At 43.9% G+C, this 16,811-nt stretch overlaps 3 protein-coding genes across 5 annotated transcripts; 1 reads left to right on the top strand and 2 right to left on the bottom strand.

The window, feature by feature from the left end:
* Positions 1-650: 650 nt before the first annotated feature.
* Positions 651-4,813, bottom strand: LOC125018892 (phosphoglycerate mutase 1-like). Its single transcript, XM_047603307.1, has 5 exons — positions 4,692-4,813; positions 4,467-4,607; positions 3,530-3,804; positions 2,732-2,912; positions 651-2,051 (listed from the first exon to the last, which is right to left on the bottom strand). Exons 2-5 carry the CDS (start codon positions 4,603-4,605, stop codon positions 1,882-1,884), a joined length of 765 nt encoding a protein of 254 aa, XP_047459263.1. The 5' UTR covers positions 4,606-4,607; positions 4,692-4,813; the 3' UTR covers positions 651-1,881.
* Positions 4,814-9,512: 4,699 nt separating this feature from the next.
* Positions 9,513-11,169, bottom strand: marveld1 (MARVEL domain containing 1). The gene is made up of 2 exons (XM_047603469.1): positions 11,030-11,169; positions 9,513-10,882 (listed from the first exon to the last, which is right to left on the bottom strand). The coding sequence occupies exon 2, from the start codon at positions 10,807-10,809 to the stop codon at positions 10,303-10,305; it is 507 nt and encodes a 168-aa protein (XP_047459425.1). The 5' UTR covers positions 10,810-10,882; positions 11,030-11,169; the 3' UTR covers positions 9,513-10,302.
* Positions 11,170-11,656: 487 nt separating this feature from the next.
* Positions 11,657-16,072, top strand: LOC125018983 (arginine vasopressin-induced protein 1-like). Of its 3 annotated transcripts, none has more exons than XM_047603466.1 (4): positions 11,657-11,838; positions 12,720-13,078; positions 13,180-13,413; positions 15,914-16,065. In XM_047603466.1, exons 2-4 carry the CDS (start codon positions 12,729-12,731, stop codon positions 15,987-15,989), a joined length of 660 nt encoding a protein of 219 aa, XP_047459422.1. In that variant the 5' UTR covers positions 11,657-11,838; positions 12,720-12,728; the 3' UTR covers positions 15,990-16,065. The 3 variants fall into 3 exon arrangements, with proteins under 3 accessions (XP_047459422.1, XP_047459423.1, XP_047459424.1); XM_047603467.1 differs by having other exon boundaries at positions 11,661-11,808; positions 15,914-16,072; XM_047603468.1 differs by lacking the exon at positions 15,914-16,065 and adding an exon at positions 14,540-14,923 and having other exon boundaries at positions 11,661-11,838.
* Positions 16,073-16,811: the final 739 nt, after the last annotated feature.

Here is a 16,811-nt window from a genome sequence, read left to right as displayed (position 1 = left end):
CAGTTGCATAGCAACAGCGGCATGGATCGTGTGGCATGGTGTTTCTTCATCCTTGTTGCTGAGGGATGTAGGGATGAGGGATGTAAATGCCAATAGAGTGTGTCCGTCGCACACTCCCAAAGCCAGGCACAGACTACTGTGGTCCTATGAACCCAGGTCTCCAAAGCACTTCTCATAACACACTCCCTCTAGGTCCCATCAAGTACACACAGTCCATGTTCCCTATGAGTTAGTACTTTTAACTTTGAGGAAGGAAATACTATATATACTATATATGTGTCAGACTCACGTTTTCTTCTTGTTTTTCTCATGCTTACCTCCTATGTTTTAAATCCATTTTAATATTGGTAGAGTCAGCTCATGGGTTGACCTGACACTCAGGGTCCTTTAGAACAAGAGCTCCTCTCATCTCATCTTTTCACTCTCACACGAGTAAATCAGAGAATTGAGGAAAGCTTTTGAAGCGGAAGAAAGGAAGATACGATACCGTGCAAATGATGAATAGATCTTGTTTCTCGTTTCATTCTGACCCATATTTATATGCTTATATGTTATCTTGTCTATCATATCATATGTGACATATCTTCATATTAATAAATCATCTGTAAAACACTCGTTCTTTGCAAATTCACAACTCAATACACCATCAGTATTTTTGCTCATAATTCTACATTTATTAGATCAGAGCTTTTAGAGTACATTTACCCAACACAGAGGGAAAATGATGCGAAACCACAATACTGTAAGACATAGTGGGATATTCCTTTCACACACTGCCTATAACACCACTGCTGCTTTATAAGGCCTGGCAGGCCTGCAGTGGGAAAAGGAAACAGTAGCAAAAAGAACAGGAGGCACATACTGTAAATACTATGACACTTACAGGCAAAGATGGGTCAAAGACAGCAAGGAATGTATTTGATGAACGTTGACATTTTTCAGCTTTGCACTGTTATCATGCTATCGTAATCCAAACCGTGGATTGATCACACACACATACAGTGCAAAATTAATAACAATGCAGCATTTGGCCCCATTTAAAACATGAAGAGAAAAATACTAAAAGTCAGACACAACAGAGACGGCAACAACAACAACAGCAACAAGAAGAAAGACTGGACGTACACAGACACAGTAAGAGAAAAGGACTGTCCTGTTATCATGCTCTCAAGAGATTGCAAAATTTCTCCCTTTATTGGTGGAATGCTTCAAAGTGAATTCTTGGAAAAGTAACAAAATACACTGTGTGCATATTTGCTGAGATATATATATATTATCCAATATTCCACAACACACAATAAGGTCATCATGGGCAGTGGAACTTTCTGGTCAACATCAGTGCATCTGAAAAAAATGCACATGGACACAAAGCAAAGCACAGGCAATCGAGGCCTTCCCTATTTGTGTACACTCTGTTGCCAACCTGGAATGTGTGTGTAGCATCAAAACACGTACTGTACCGCTTGTGTGTTTAAAGGCAGGATTTCAGTCGTTTTTCTGCTTGACAGACAAAAATAGGACATGAACACCCAACACATCTGTCATTAGTAAATGGGATGTTAGTTAGATATTCAGGATGATATAAGTGTTCATTTCAGTTCAATATTTCCTTCTTAAATATTAATTTACCACTTTAATATTAGATTTCAAAATTATGTACAATCTCTTGAGAGCTTTGGCCCCCATAGCTCTAAAACATCCCCGCTGTTCTCCATCTACTGCTCCCCTGCACTGTGCAAGTAGAGCGAAGTTGCCTTTGACAACGACCTAGAGTATATTTATCACATATTATAACCCAAAGACTTTAGGAAGCACACTAATCCAAGGCCAGTTGTTGGGGACAACCTATCCCTTCATAGGGGTAGGGTGGGGTCTGTTTCTTTATTTCTTGGCTTTTCCCTGAGCAGCAACGGCCTCCATGGCTTTGCGTACAGTCTCCTCATCTCCCAGGAACTGCATCGGCTTCACGGGTTTCAGGTTCTTGTCCAGCTCATAGAGAATGGGGATGCCCGTTGGCAGGTTCAGCTCCATGATGGCTTCATCTGACATTCCTACAGGAGCCACACAAAACAGAGAACAGTGGCAACATTTAAATAACACTGAAACAGAAGATTTAAAGGACCTTTTCACAGACTATCTACTCTTTGCAGAAAATCAACTTTAAAAAGCTTCTGTAAAAAAGATTTCTTTGCATGAAAGGAGGAGGGAAGAAGGAATTCTCTCAATCAGACTGAGAGAGATGGCGTAAACTATTTGTTCTGTAAGAACATATTAGACGTTAGACTATGCACGTGAAGACTTAATCCAATCGTTTCTCTCTGGTTGGAATGACTACATTCTTTCTGGACATGTTCGCCTCAAATGAAATACAAATCAGGTGCAATGCACACATGCAACTCATGCAATGCAGTAGTTTTTTGATGAATGAAAGATGAATGAAGGTGAAATTGGAACAAACATGGGTCAATCTTGGTCATTTTGTTGAATGAATTCAGAAATGCCAATAAAGTTTGGAAAGAAATTATGTTTCTTCTTCTAATGATGCATTTTGCATATGTAAAAAAATCTGATGCTTTTGTAAACCAATATATCTTATCGAATACTTATTTTTTAATATGCAGTTAAGTGCAGTCGGGTTGAGAAGATATTGTCCTGACAAGACATTGATAAGACAAATTACCTACACCTTTGCAAGCGAAGGCTCTGTATTTAAAGTCTTAGCATCACCCACCCTCCAGGTGCTTGACGATCCCCCTCAGACTGTTTCCATGGGCAGCGATGAGCACCTTCTTCCCCTTCTTAATCTGAGGGGCGATCTCGTCGTTCCAGTAGGGCAGAGCCCGAGCGATGGTGTCCTTAAGGCTCTCGCAGGAAGGTAGCTGGTCATCTGTCAGGTCTGCATAGCGACGATCCTGCAAGGAAGACAATGTCATTTAAAAAAACTAAATAAAAAAATCTGTTTTGGAATTTTCTTTTCCAAAAACATATTTTATGCTATTCTTTTGGAACAGAAAGGATCTAAATCCAAGTAATGCTACTGCCACATCTTCTGACTGCTTTGGTCATGACATGATCAGCTTGTTTCTACCTTGACTGAACTTTGTACATGAACCCAGAAGAACTTGTTCCTGCCAGTGACATATTAACTTAAACCAACATACATGTCATTAGGTAATAGCCTTAAGGCTCCTGCTAGCAATAGTAAGGTTCTACATCACTATGATTGTCAGAATTCATTGCATAGTTATGTATATATAGATGTCTGAAACATTTGTGCTATGCTAGGGAGAAAAAGACTGAGACACATGACCTTAAACCCAACATTTCTCTCTGAACACTCCTGTCATTTCTGCTGATTTTACTCACCAAAGCTGACCACAGCTGATTATAAGGCCTGAATACAGAGATATGTTGAAGTCACGCTCCCTCTTTGTTATGCCTGCGTGGACTTAGTTGATCAAGTTGGCCAATATGTACTAAACCGTTTCCCCACAGGCAAACAAAGCCCCTTGCAGATATCATATCTTACCTTGCTGATGATAGTGTAGTAGTCATGGTCTGGGCCCATGGGAGGAGGAGGGATGTCAAACGAGCGCCTCCAGATCTTCACCTGAGCTTCTCCGTGCTTGGCGGCGGTCTCGGCCTTGTTTAGCCCCGTCAGACCTCCGTAGTGGCGCTCGTTGAGGCGCCAGGTCCGGTGCACAGGCACCCACATCTGGTCAATGCCGTCCAAGACCAGCCACAGGGTCCTGATGGCGCGCTTCAGCACGGAGGTGTAGCAAATGTCAAACTCGAAGCCGGCATCTGTGAGTTTCAGAAAGAATGAGAGAAGACAAAGTTAAAACATGTTTGGATGCTGAGTGTTTTAGGGTTGTTTCATCATTAATTTCCTCCACAGTTATGAATGTTATAGAAGTCATTGTATATTTAGAAACAGCTGAATAAAAGGCATCTGACTTTTCATCATAAGTTCTACCGTTCATTCAAGTCACTTCTTCAGTAATGAAGTTGCCGTACCTTTGGTTTTACACGTTCTACACATGTCTTTTTCATTACTCGGAAATGGTAAAATTTGAGTAAATTATACCATTTGACAACGGGCATATTTTCCATTATTTTCTGTTTGAAAAAAAAAAACAAAAAAGACATTTTGTTGGCCCATATGTCTCCTCTTCTTTTCATGCCAGGTGCATGACGGACAAAATGACAATATTAGCTTTCTTTTACGCTTCTTTCTTCAATGTTTTAAAGTAAGAAATTCCTTACAAATACTACTCATTCTGTAGCAGATCTTATATCATCGTAGCAGTTCAGTCACATGAAAACATCGCTTCTGCACGTTTGCACAGGGGGGCGGTCTGTGACCTGATGCATGCAGAGGCGATTATGTAATAGGAGCCGGCCGACGGCATGTCAGAGACATTTCGGCAGGTCGGATGGGGGAAAATGAATCGGTTTCACCTCACCTTTCAGGGCCTGTCCGCCTCTCCTCGCCTCCTTTTCTCCGGTTGCGCTCAAATCTGCATCGAACCAGCCGCAGAACCGATTTTCCTGGTTCCAGTTGCTCTCTCCGTGGCGAATCAGCACCAGTTTGTAGGCGGCCATGGCTGATAAGAATATGTGTCAGACGATTAAATAAATAGAGAAATGGTGAATCAAAGACTTTAACAATGGATGTTGAGGAGGCTTACTTAAAAAATCCCAACTCCAGGAAAACCAGAAGGGTCCACTGTCTGCTGTCAAACCCTTTTATTCAGTGGATTGGTGGCTCCTCCACTTCCTGGTTTTGACATCCAATCAGATTCTGGTGCATGACGTCACGTTTGCGTTTCAACCAATGGCAGAGGTGGGCGTCAGCGGCAGGGAATCTCTGACCTTCATTCTGTACGTTGTACTTTATTGACTTTGTCTTTCTCTTAACCATCTATCTATCTATCTATCTATCTATCTATCTATCTATCTATCTATCTATCTATCTATCTATCTATCTGACCTTTTAACTCCTACCATACTTCATGAGCAGTCATGTGACTCCAACGTATGTGCATGTATCCTTAAAGAAGAGCTGAAAAACACAAAGGCTTAAAGGGGGAAACAGTGTTTGCAAGACGAGGGCAAGTTTAGAAAAGGGAGCTGATATGAGAGTAGGAGGTGTGACACACTGAATGCAATGTTACAAAGAGCTGAAGGTGCAAGGCCCAGGTTTGAGCAATGTGTTTTTACAGAAATATCTTGAATATTTCTTCATTCTACGTGCCTGAACTTCCTGTGTTTTTAAATGTTTCCGATTGCTAAAATTGTTTGCATGATTTGCAAGTTTAAATGAAAATATGACAGGTTCTCGAGGTGGCCTCAGACGTTTGTGCACCTCTGTGTGGTACTTGTGTGTAACAGCCAGGTAATGGCAAATAAAAGGATTGGGGCTTGAGCCCCCATGAAAACTGTAGAGATTAGACACCAGAGTTCACCAGTTTAAAAAAATATATGGTAAGAACATAGTGATCTCCAATTGCAAAGGCGTGGTGACTTAGTTATGAGCCCTTCTAGGCTTGGCTTTTATCCTTGACTTCTCAGGAGGGGCAAATCAAGTCAGTGCATCAGACTCTTACATCACCAGTGCAGACAGTGGAGGAAGAGTGCAAAGAGGTGTGACTACTGGCTCATTGAGAATCCTAAATCTATCATAGGATCTGACCCTGAATGTTTGTGTATATGCGGATGGGACGTGATGCTTTTTTTTTTTTTTTGCGAGGGCCCATAGCGCCGCCTTGTGGGTCGATGAATCATTGCTTGTAGACTTGAGGAATTTTGTGCTTTGGTTCAGAGTTAAATTTTTATAATCACGTCAGGATAGTTGCGCAACATAGACTTTGAACATGTAGAGTGAGAGCAAAATCTGACCACGGATGGTTTACCATTGATTTTCATTGTTACTGAAATGGCAATTTTAATGATATTTTCCTGATCTGGACTGTTTGGTGTTAAAAAATGAAGTGTGGCATATTAAGTAACGGTAACTTCATTTTTTTTCCCCTGTATCATCATTTAAATATAGTTTGACAGAGGAATTAAAACTCAAAGTTCCTTATTTTGCTCAAAAATCAGTGTGATGCAACAGAGAATTTGGATTTCTCTGTGGGAAAACTGTTGCTGGGAAACAGTTCAGAGCCATGTGAGCTATTATCAGAGTCTCCATGATCCACGCTTGGAAGGAATGTTTGTTTTACTTGCCAGGATGCGTGTCTGCTTACAACGCACTAACAATGCAGTGTCTGTGTTGAGTTTTAATCAATCACTGCTTCGGATTCCCCGTTTGAAATGCTGTTTCACTGACGCTGCAGGTAATGAATTTAGGATCTGCTGCACACATAAAGTTGCAAGTAAGAATTTATAAATGTCAGACGGGAAATTAGTGAACGCACCCACCCAATGACGAATAAACCCCTCCCTTCCTTTCCGACTCATTCACTTTGAAACACTCACCCAACATCTTGGCTGAGGACTGGCAGATTTAAGGAGAGCTGTGGTATTTTCAAGGCTCTATAAATAGCTATCATTTCCCACCACCGGCTGCCATTGCCTTCACAAAACACGCGAACACTGAGCCCATTCAGAAGTACCGCCAGCGCAAAATCTGCTCTAACAGATGTGGAATCGGTAATCCCAGTAACCATGTTAGGAGACCATAAACTGAACAGTGACAGACAAACAAGACCTCCAGGCCCAGAACACTGTGCCGATTCATTACTGTGCTTTTCACTCACAGGGAAATGTCAATCTCTGATCCCTGCTTGGAACTTAGAGGCATTTCTGCACATCTTCTCCTCTCGCTTTTTGTTTTTTTGTCTTTCCCCTCTCCTCATTCACTTGTTTAGTTGGCCTCCGTGTGGTTTCCCAGCCCCTCTTTCCTTCTCTCCTCTCGCAGTGGAATGTGCATCTCAGCAGTAGCTGATGAAAATGTGGTTAACAGGGCACCGCTGCGTGTGTGTGTGTTTTCATGTTTCATGTGCGTACATGTAGCCTCCGGAGCGGGACGGGAGACGTGGACTGCTAGCAGAGAAAACAAAGAGGCAGACGCACTGATAGGATAGAGCACTTCCACTGGGAATTACCCAGCCAGAGACTGGGTGGGTACGAACAGACGGGGCACTTCCTCTCCCGCACAGCTGCTGTGTGGGTTCTTGCCGTTCAAGTCCTTTGAACATCTCTGTCAGTAATCTCTGTGAAACACCAGGTTCTGCGCTGAGAGAACATCTTGGAAAAACATGGCTTCTGAGACCAGTCAGGACCATGCAAATTAAAACCAGCGCGCTTAATCGAAATGTTAACAGTTGCCACTTAACAATAAATATGATCCCAAAATATTTACAAGAAAAACATCAAATTTTTTTTAATCTTAATACAATACTTATGTTATCCAATCATATCGAAAGGCTTTTGGTCGCTGCGACTGTTCCTCCTACACAGGAAGTGAATCCGGTGTAAGAGATCAAAATCCACAATCCTTGTTCCGTGCGAATGTGCTTTCCAACGCATACTCAAGTGAGTATCTGTGAAAGCAGAAATATTTCTGTGAATAATTCTCGTATTTTTGTTTTGCAGAACTTGAACGTGAAGAAACATCGGTACAAAGGGGAACTGTTTTTGTGCAAGAAAAGATTTCCCCTTTGTACTGATTTTGATCCGTTGCCTTTATCTTTATCTTAAGGAACAATGAAAGAGTATGTATTTGTATTGTTTTAAGATGGCACATGAAACCTGAAAATATGCTTATAGATCACAAACATACACACTTACAATATCAAAATGACTGTCATATTAATAGAAAAAATTAAAAAGTGCTGAACTACTTTTGCATTTTACTGTACTTAATGGATATTAATCTCATTGGTGATAAAATTGCGGCTAAAAATCTCATTGTTAGGGCTCCCCTTTAAATGGTATTGACTGCAAACTCTGTATCGCTTATTTGAACCAAACCACAACAACAGCGCGTAACAGGCCGCTGTGCTCTCAGGGAGGGGTTACGGCGACTGTTGGATTGGTTGGTCTCTTGCAGACGGGAGCTAGAGCACATACAGGAAATGTCTCTTTGGTTGACGAGCCAAAGAAAACATAACACAGTTGGGCACTCCAGAGTTGGCTCTATATGTCCCTACACCGAGTTGTCTGGGTTTTCTTTACTGTCTGTGCAGCTGGAAAAAAAATAGCAACCTCACTCTTGTGGCATCCACACCCTTAATCTCCATTACCTGCCATTAAAACGGGTTTGGACAATGGATGTTAGGTCGAAAGGGGCTCCTTTAAACAGTGAAGGACGTCGTTGGTGTAGTAAGTTCAAAGAGAGTTTTATTGTGGAGAATCCTTTCCTGGACTTAATTGTCAGCATACGCTATAGCTGTGAGTCGTCCAAGTCTTAAATGATTCACCATGGTTACTTCCCTCAGTATCAGACTGATTCCTGGACTTGGGGCTTTGTTTATGCAGCACACAGGACTAATGTGAACTGCCTGCATTTGGCTACACACAACAGTGTGTTTCCACAGGCACCGACACGTGGACAGGGACAACATTTCTGTGGAAGTCTCAGAGGTGGAGAGGGTGTGTGTGTGTATGTGTGTGTGCGCGTGTGTTGCCTCCTTTAGAAGTAGCCTACTAGATTTATATCCCCGTGCTGCAGCTGGTTAACATTAACCCTTCAACTCTGGCCACAGATGTCACCCTGCGAAAGATTTTTCTCACCACTTTTAAAACACCTGTCCACGACCTTTAAGACTTTCTGCAGATTTTTATTGTAATGTCTGCCTTTTCATCATTGCCGTGTTCAGTTGCCGGCATGTATGAAAAAAAAACCCTAAAAGGAAAGCTGTTTGTGGAGTCTTTCTCACCACACGCTCTTTAAAAGGTCGGCTGCTCACTCATTGTCTCTTGCAAACAGCGTAAAAGCCACCAAATGCACAAATGACCGGAGTGCGTCTTTGGATGTTGTTAAAGTCCTTCTTCGCAGCGTGTTTTTTCAAGAACTGTATGCTGGACTGGAATAGACGAGACACTGAATCATCCTCTTACTGCTTGGCTTCAGTGTCATTGGCTGAACATTAGCCCACCTCCACAACCCCCAACAGACTGTTCCGGTAAGAACAACCCTCTTCCCAGATTATTGTCCATGAGCAAAAGAACACACACACACATTTTTCCAAAAGTGATACAACCCTTAAGGAACACACACGTTCTCTGTCGTGCAGCACATTTGGTGTGTTGTGTCTGCTACAAACACATAGGTTCAAGGGTCTTTCATGTGGCTGAGTGGCATAGCTTATAAATGATCCCCGCTGATTGGCCGAGGCTTTTATCTTCCAGCAGCAGGAAGTTCCTGAGGGCTTCCGTCGCCTCTAAAATCTGTGTTGCATTTGGAAAAAGCCACCAGAGGCACGATTTGCGCATGCGGCCGAGCTCACTCTCCAAATTTAGCTCAAACAAAGTCAAGAAAGTATGAAAAACATTTCACCGACTCTCACTTGCTAAGTCTTTATTCTTTACTCCTTGGATTTTACATGATCAAGGCATACACACTGTAGCACCCCCGCACTGTCGAGTTGTTGTTGCTGTCACCACAACCTTGTTGGAGTACACAGCATTCTGACAGAAAGCGCTGATAAAAAAAAAAAAAAAAAAAAAATGCACGCACCGTCTGAGTTAGACTAAACAACAAGTGTTTTGGTCTATGTTCAGTATAGTTTGCTGTCATACAAAAACACACATAAAAATATATAACCTTTTTTTTATAAAAAAAAAAACAATTCCTTGTTAAAAAAACAACAAAAAAACAATCCTATTGGAGGTTTTAGATGGACAGCAGTACCAACACAAGTCTAAAAATGTATGTTAAGGCCACTAAATATACTGCTATAGCGAGTTCCTACATGACTATTAGACTGAATCTTTATAGAGGAAATGCTTTTAAATTACTACCATTACACTTTGCTAGGAGGCGACGACATGTCACTTGTGCACATTACTAATCAGACCCCAAATCTGGGAAGGTTTTGGCCTCTTCAGGAGCTGCTTTTTTTATTAGCATCCACCAGATAGACTGACAGCAAGGCCACAGAGTGACTGATTCTGTGTCACGCCACTGCCCTGAAAGGTTAGGAGACACATCTGAGATTAGAGTGACCGTCGAGTGAAATTACAGTGAAGTTAACTATTCCTCATCTTGCTGTGGATACACCCCCCACCCACCCCACTCAGGGATCCATACCCCTTATGCCAATCCTCGTGCCATCACGCCCAATAGTCTCATCAGATGACCGTTTGTTCTCCCCTGCACTTCCTGCAAGCCCCATAAATAACCGACAGGAGATAAACCAAACAGCACAGGCAGGAGAAGACGGCGGCTGTCAGGTAGCCCTTGTACAGACAGGGGTGCTTGTACTGATCAAGGTTGCAGAACGAGTTTTTATTCGTGTTGTGGATCATGATCCCTATGGCCGGCAGGTAGAGCACCGCAGCGGCCACGTCGTGCGCCAGGTTGGTGGACAACCAGCGGTCCCCTCCCACAAACGGGACGAGGTCCTGCTTGTCCAGGAGCGTGATGAAGAAAAGGGCGAGGGTGAGGAGCCAGAAGAGCACGGCGACGAACAGGACGAAGTGGATGGATCCCCCGTATTTGCTGGCGGCGACGGTGACCCACAACCCTGCTCCGAACACGATCTGCAAGAGCCGGACGATTCCCAAAAAAGTCTTGAGGAACTTCAGGATGTTCTGCCTCACCTGCGGCTGGGGAGGTTGGGGAGGTTGGGGTGGCATCGCTCTCCTCCTCCGGTCACTCTCGGTTCCCTTTTCCCGAACAGGGCGGATGCTTTTTGCCAGCTGCAAACAGCTGGGGAAAAGATAGGGGGGGGAAAGAGGAAATAAGGGGCCGCGCGCTTAGCGGTTTAGCAAAGTGGTTAAAAGAAGGCAATAGTGGGAATAAAAAAAAATGAACTCTCTGTTCTTTCCACAACCCCGGGGTTTTGAAATGACAAACCTTCTTGTGTGTTTCGTCTTTTCCGTTTCCTCTGTTGAATGTAGCGTCTGTACTGGGGGGCTGGGAGATGGAGAGGGGGTGGCCTGTAATTCAAACCCCGCTCCTCCTCTGTTGGACTCATGGACTCATCCATGTCCATCTGCTGCTGCATTTTCTCCATTGTGCAGGGGTTTCTTTTGCGACATTTCTCGCCCTGTGCTGTATTTACACACGGCTAAATGTGAGCGTGTGCGTAATTATCTTCAAACTTCAACACATACACAGTCACAGATATGTCATTTCCATTTAACTGAAGTCAAGTGATCTGCATGGCGGCTTCTTCTTATTTTTTCCACCACTTTCACTCGCTCCTTACTTGCTGTGGTCATAATGCTCGGTCTGTTCAAACATCTCTGACCGTGCGTCACACTATTTCTCACATGCTGACTCTTTCTCGTATAATTGACAGGCGCTTCTCGTGCCAGTCTGGTTCATTGACGTCAATGGGTGTCACGGCGCACCCCGCCCTTGCGTGTCTCGGAGGCGGGACCAACCCCAGTCTCCACTCCCTTTCCCCGATCTGATGCTGCCATTGGTGCAGACAAAACCCTTCGACAGAGCATAGCCCCGTTCATTAGGCGCTTTCACGTCATTGATTCGTGATCCACGCTCGCCACCGACTCAAGGACGCGAATTGATTGCAGGTGAAGCTGCACAAACAAACCCCAGACCCGCTGCAACGCGCGCTTGGAAAGGAGCAGCGAACCGCACCGCGCAGACGGAGATGCTGTAGAAGAGAAGTACGCTGCATATTTCTGTGTCGCCTTCTGGTAAGCAGAAGCCATTGTATTTCTTCACATGACTCTCATGCGTTTTGCGCTCACTTCATTTTACCCACAGGGCAGTGAACGCAGCGTCGAAGTTGTTTATTCTCTACCTCCCGATTAGTTTCATGTGGCGGATTATTTCCAAACTCCCTTTCCGTGTAAAACTTTTATTAGTTTTGCAAAAACATCTGCTTCTCTCTGTGCACTGGTGAGTTTGTTATGCAAACAGCACTCAGCGCCCGGGGGAGTGAGACGCCAGTGACGTTTGGTTCATGTTAACCTACTTTAAATAGGCCATGTTTGTTTTTCATTTTACTGAAGACCTCAAACAACCCACATACTGTAACCGTGCACATGACATTGGTGAATGCTAGTCTGTGAGTATATTATGATGACGTAAAACTGTTTTAAAATGGATACTTAAAATGCATCCGTGCACAGTTTCTACAGAACAGTTTTAAGACGTGTGGGCCTAAAGGGTTAATGTATAACTGGCCAAGTGAGACATTTCTGACCAGTGAATGATAAGAGGATGGACTTTACATGCATCCAAGATGTGGTCTGCGTTTGAAACATTGATAATTCTGCGAAGTTGGAAGAAACAGCAGCCTCTGACCCATATGTAATCATGACCTCAGTCGCTCAACTAAGCGTATGTACGTAAAGAGAGATCAAGCTACCACCTGCAGATAATTGGCTTTAAAGCACAGCTCGTCACTCACTTCCCTAAAGTAGGATTAAAGAATCAGAGCAGAAGAGTCTCAGTTGACCAGCCCTTGTTTTTCCAGTCTTGACAGCTGCCTGAAGGTGTCCTTGCGTACATTGTACTGTCAAATATGAGTCACTGACTCACTGTGACCTGAAACTCTCGCTCCCTTCTCCAGAGCCCGTTTATGCCACCCATCCCTCTGATTGCCTGGATGGACAGCGGACCCGCCTCCTCCTCCTCCTCCATGTTGGCGGGCCCTTCTTCGCTGTGGCGGCTGGCCGAGAGGAGGAACAGGAAAGCCGGCTCAGCGAACATTTTCAGCAGCGTGAACCTGTGGCAGCTCCAGAGGCTGTTCAGGGCGGCAGGAGACCAGGATGCGGAGCAGAGGGCCCAGCTGGTTTGGGGTCATGGAGATGAGGCTGAACTGGCTCAGGCTTTAATAGGGCTTAGGGCCCGAAATCACCGCAGAGGCCTGAGGGCTAACGGAAGGGAGGCACTGGGCTCACACTGGCTTCGAGCCTTCAATCACCTCAGGTAAAAAAAAAAAAAAAAAAAAAAAAAATGCTAACAAAATGTACATTCGCAATTTCCATTTGCTTTTTTTTGGCGTTTGTGAACACTCTTTGTTTTTCCAGGATTGGGGAGAGCTCACCAAGCAGTCAGGGGAAGGATCCCGGGGAGGAGAGCGACGCTGAAGCAGGAGCCCGGAGCAGTCCGGAGCCCTGCAGACGCACTTCGGCGGGGACAGCAGGAAGAGGAAAGGGGGCTACAGTGGCTCTAAATGAGAGCCAGAGCCCTGCAGGGACATCCGAGAGACCAGTTAGAACCAGCTCAGGACTGAGGAGAGGAGGGGAGAACAACCCAGAGAGGTACCTGCACCGAATACTCCACTGACAGAACTGGAACAAAATGTCTGGGGAAAAGTAACATGGGCGCAAGTTTCCGGTGAAACTGTGTTTAGAATAGAATAACTCCTCCTCAACGCCACAGTGCGCGGCCTTCTGATGGCGGTATATCGACACTGTGATGTTGCAGACACATCTCTACCTGAATAATTTAGCAGGAAGCGCTGACTGGCTCAGGCCACCCCACAGCTTTAGACAATGACTTGTGTGTGTGTATCTCAGTTGCATAGAGATCATTTGGTGATTGGTTATGGCTGTTCAGTGCTTCAGAGGTTAAACTCATCTCTGTTTGGCAAAGCTTGAAATTGTCACATGTTCATTTGACATGTTCAGTCTGAACATACTTAAAATACAATCTGCGACTGCATCCAGTTACACGACGAATACGAAAAACCGTATTCACTGATCGCACATAATAATATGAGGCATGGACTCCACTAGACCTCTGAAGGTGTTCTGGTGGTGTCTACCACCAAGACGTTCTCAGCAGATTGTTGCAAGTTGCCAGACGGCTCCTCCATGTATTGGTTTATCGGTTTTAGAGACGCTCTGACGCAGCCATATAAGCCATCACGCTTCAGTCCTTCTCAAAATCACTAAAATCCTTCCACCTGACCATTTCCCCCTTTCCTCTAACTTTGAGGACAAAATGTTCACTTGCTGCCTAATATCTCTACAGTCTGAGATCATCTGTGTTATTCACCCCTCAATGGTCATAATGTTATGGATGGGCGGTGTCTGTACTTAAATATAATCAACTTTATGTATCTTAACCTAAATATGTTATTTCCTATGTTGAATTTTGCACATTGTGCCCTTGGTTATGTAGATAGTATCTTACACTACACTAATTGTGAAGATTTGCTAGTGCGAGTGTACAGAGGAGAAAGGACAAGTTTCATGTTTTTGTCTTTAATATCATGTAATTCCTCAGAGATGTTCAGTCCAATGTCAAACCAATAGATCATGTCCTTTAAAAACTGGAACCTTGGCTCGTCAGTGGTTTTCTGTCCAATAACTGGAGATCAGAGGGACTTTGACGATTAGACTAGAGGAGAGAAAACTTGACATTTTTTGTCAAAACACCCAGATCACTCTGCAGAACAAAGTGCTGATGGCTGCGCCATCAAAAAACGGATGAAAGGAATTTCATCAGCGGGGGAGCGGTGGAGCACGACAACAGCAGGAATCCCCAACAGAAGAAGAAGAAGTGAAGGTGAAATGACTGTCCTCCCTGAAGTTTCACCAGACTTCATTTATTGAAGGTGAAGTAGCCAACTCTGCCTGAAGAGAAAACGAGCACAAGGCCTCTGTGTGCACAACAAACTTGAAAGAACCTGACTCTGAAATGTTCATGGTAACAGTGTGAAAGTCAGTTGTGTTTATGAAAAACAAACCTACCAAATGCTGGAAACCTGATGACATTTTTTGATAAGGCAGTTTCTAGAGTTAAAATAATAAAGATGTCTTTGTATTTTTTTGTCTGATTTCTTATTTGTTGCACTAATAACAGCGACCACAACATATACCAGCTGGCCCCATGGCTTAAGAACATTATCATTATTATTATTATACGGTGAAACATTTAGAGCTGTTAGTTCTGAGGGCTCGGTTGTAGCGTTGTCTTAAATCTCAAACACCTCAACACCCAAGATCTGCAGCCTGGACTCGCAGTCGGACACTGTTAATGACTGTACTGTAACGTCTCGTTGAATGTTAAGTGTCTTGCTTGAGATACTCCCACCAATTTATAAAGAGTTATACAGCACTGGGGAAATTATTTTCCTGCATTTCACCCATCTGTTCATTCACAGTAGTGTGTACAGTGGGATCAGTGAGCTGCCACCCCTTTTGTGTGGCGCCTGGGGAGCCAATTATATATACTTATATCTATATTTAATGGCACCTAATGTGGCAGCAATAGACATGGGGGTAGATAAACCTGGGTCCCGAGCTACATCTTCCCTTCGATGAAAGAATGTTACAGATGTATTTTCTCTCTGTGTATTTGCAGGCTTTTAAATATTTACATATTACAACCCGCACATGTATCTTATATGTGCTGTAATGAAGACTCAAAGATAATTTGTTGAAAGACTTGTTTGCAGCAGCACATAAAGCAGTAATAAATCGACTGCTGCCCTCTAGTGGTCGGTCGTGTGCATATTTGACGTCGGCGTGCAGTTTAGCTTGTGGCCACTAGATGGCACAAAAGACCGGTTTTGAAAAAATTCGACAGTGAGGCAGGAAAAAACCTGTGTGGCACAGAGATTCCAACCAAAACTTAAATGATTGAAACACAGATTCATTTAAAAATCTTATCCTTTTTTAAACACCCAAACATTCAGGCGGCAATGCTAGTGATGAGTTAGCATCTGAACATGCAGCTTAAACCAGAAAGAAAAAACATACTGCATAAAGTTTTTACGTCCTTCTTTGTGGCTCTTTGTTTGTGGGTGGTCAGGTCACTAAGAACCCAGGCGCTACAAGGAGAATGTCCAAATTCTACTGGGACGACGTTGACAGGCGAAGCTGGATAGATGGACTGAGATTCCCCTGCAGCCACCAGATGTCCCCTTCTCCCAGCTCACCCTGGGTGTTACCGAGGGATTCACAGGTCATCTGAGAGATCCCCTCCCGCGTGTCCCCGGTCTGCTTAGCCTTGCCTGGCTGGCGCGGTGACAAAACCGAGGCGTCTGTGTGGCAGCTTTACGAGGTGCCGAAACCTGAGCTGACTCCCTCAGCGCGGAGAAAGCAGGCGGCCGACTCGGCTGCTAATCCCCGCTTTGCTGAACTCCTCGCCCCGTTGTGTTAAAATGAGCTTATTGCACGGGAAATTTTAGGGTCCGTGAAGGCTATCTCAGCTTTCCATTCAGCCCCCGAACCTTTTAGATGGGATGTGGAATGATGATCCAGCAGCAATATACTGTAGTCGCTGCTAGATTTAGTAGTTCCCCCTGTAGCTCACCTCACTCCTCAGCGGCGTGGACGGCACGTCTTCACACCAAATGTCATTTTATTGCAGAATGAGCTCTTTTATATTAAGCACAGTTTTCTTATGATATTCCAGGAAGCATTTTCACGTTGCTGTACTGGTGCTTTGACACTTTCATGAATATAAATACATTTGTTCACAGGGCTAAAGGTCATGGCTCAGTCAGTCTGGACTTTAAACTAGGGCACAGACAAACAGCAACTCTATGAAACTCTTGGTGACCCGCAGCCTTTTAATTGTACCACAATCCACTCCTTGATACAGATGTGCTCATGATTGTTCAGCCCGAGGAGTGAAGGTTCATCAATACCTTGAATAATCTCTTATGCTCGGACGTAAAATGAAACCCAAACCATACATCCAGACG

Source organism: Mugil cephalus, chromosome 13 (assembly GCF_022458985.1).
Source record: "Mugil cephalus isolate CIBA_MC_2020 chromosome 13, CIBA_Mcephalus_1.1, whole genome shotgun sequence".
NCBI lineage: Eukaryota > Metazoa > Chordata > Actinopteri > Mugiliformes > Mugilidae > Mugil > Mugil cephalus.
Note: the sequence above shows the minus strand (reverse complement) of the source record. Positions and strands in the feature narration are given on the sequence as shown.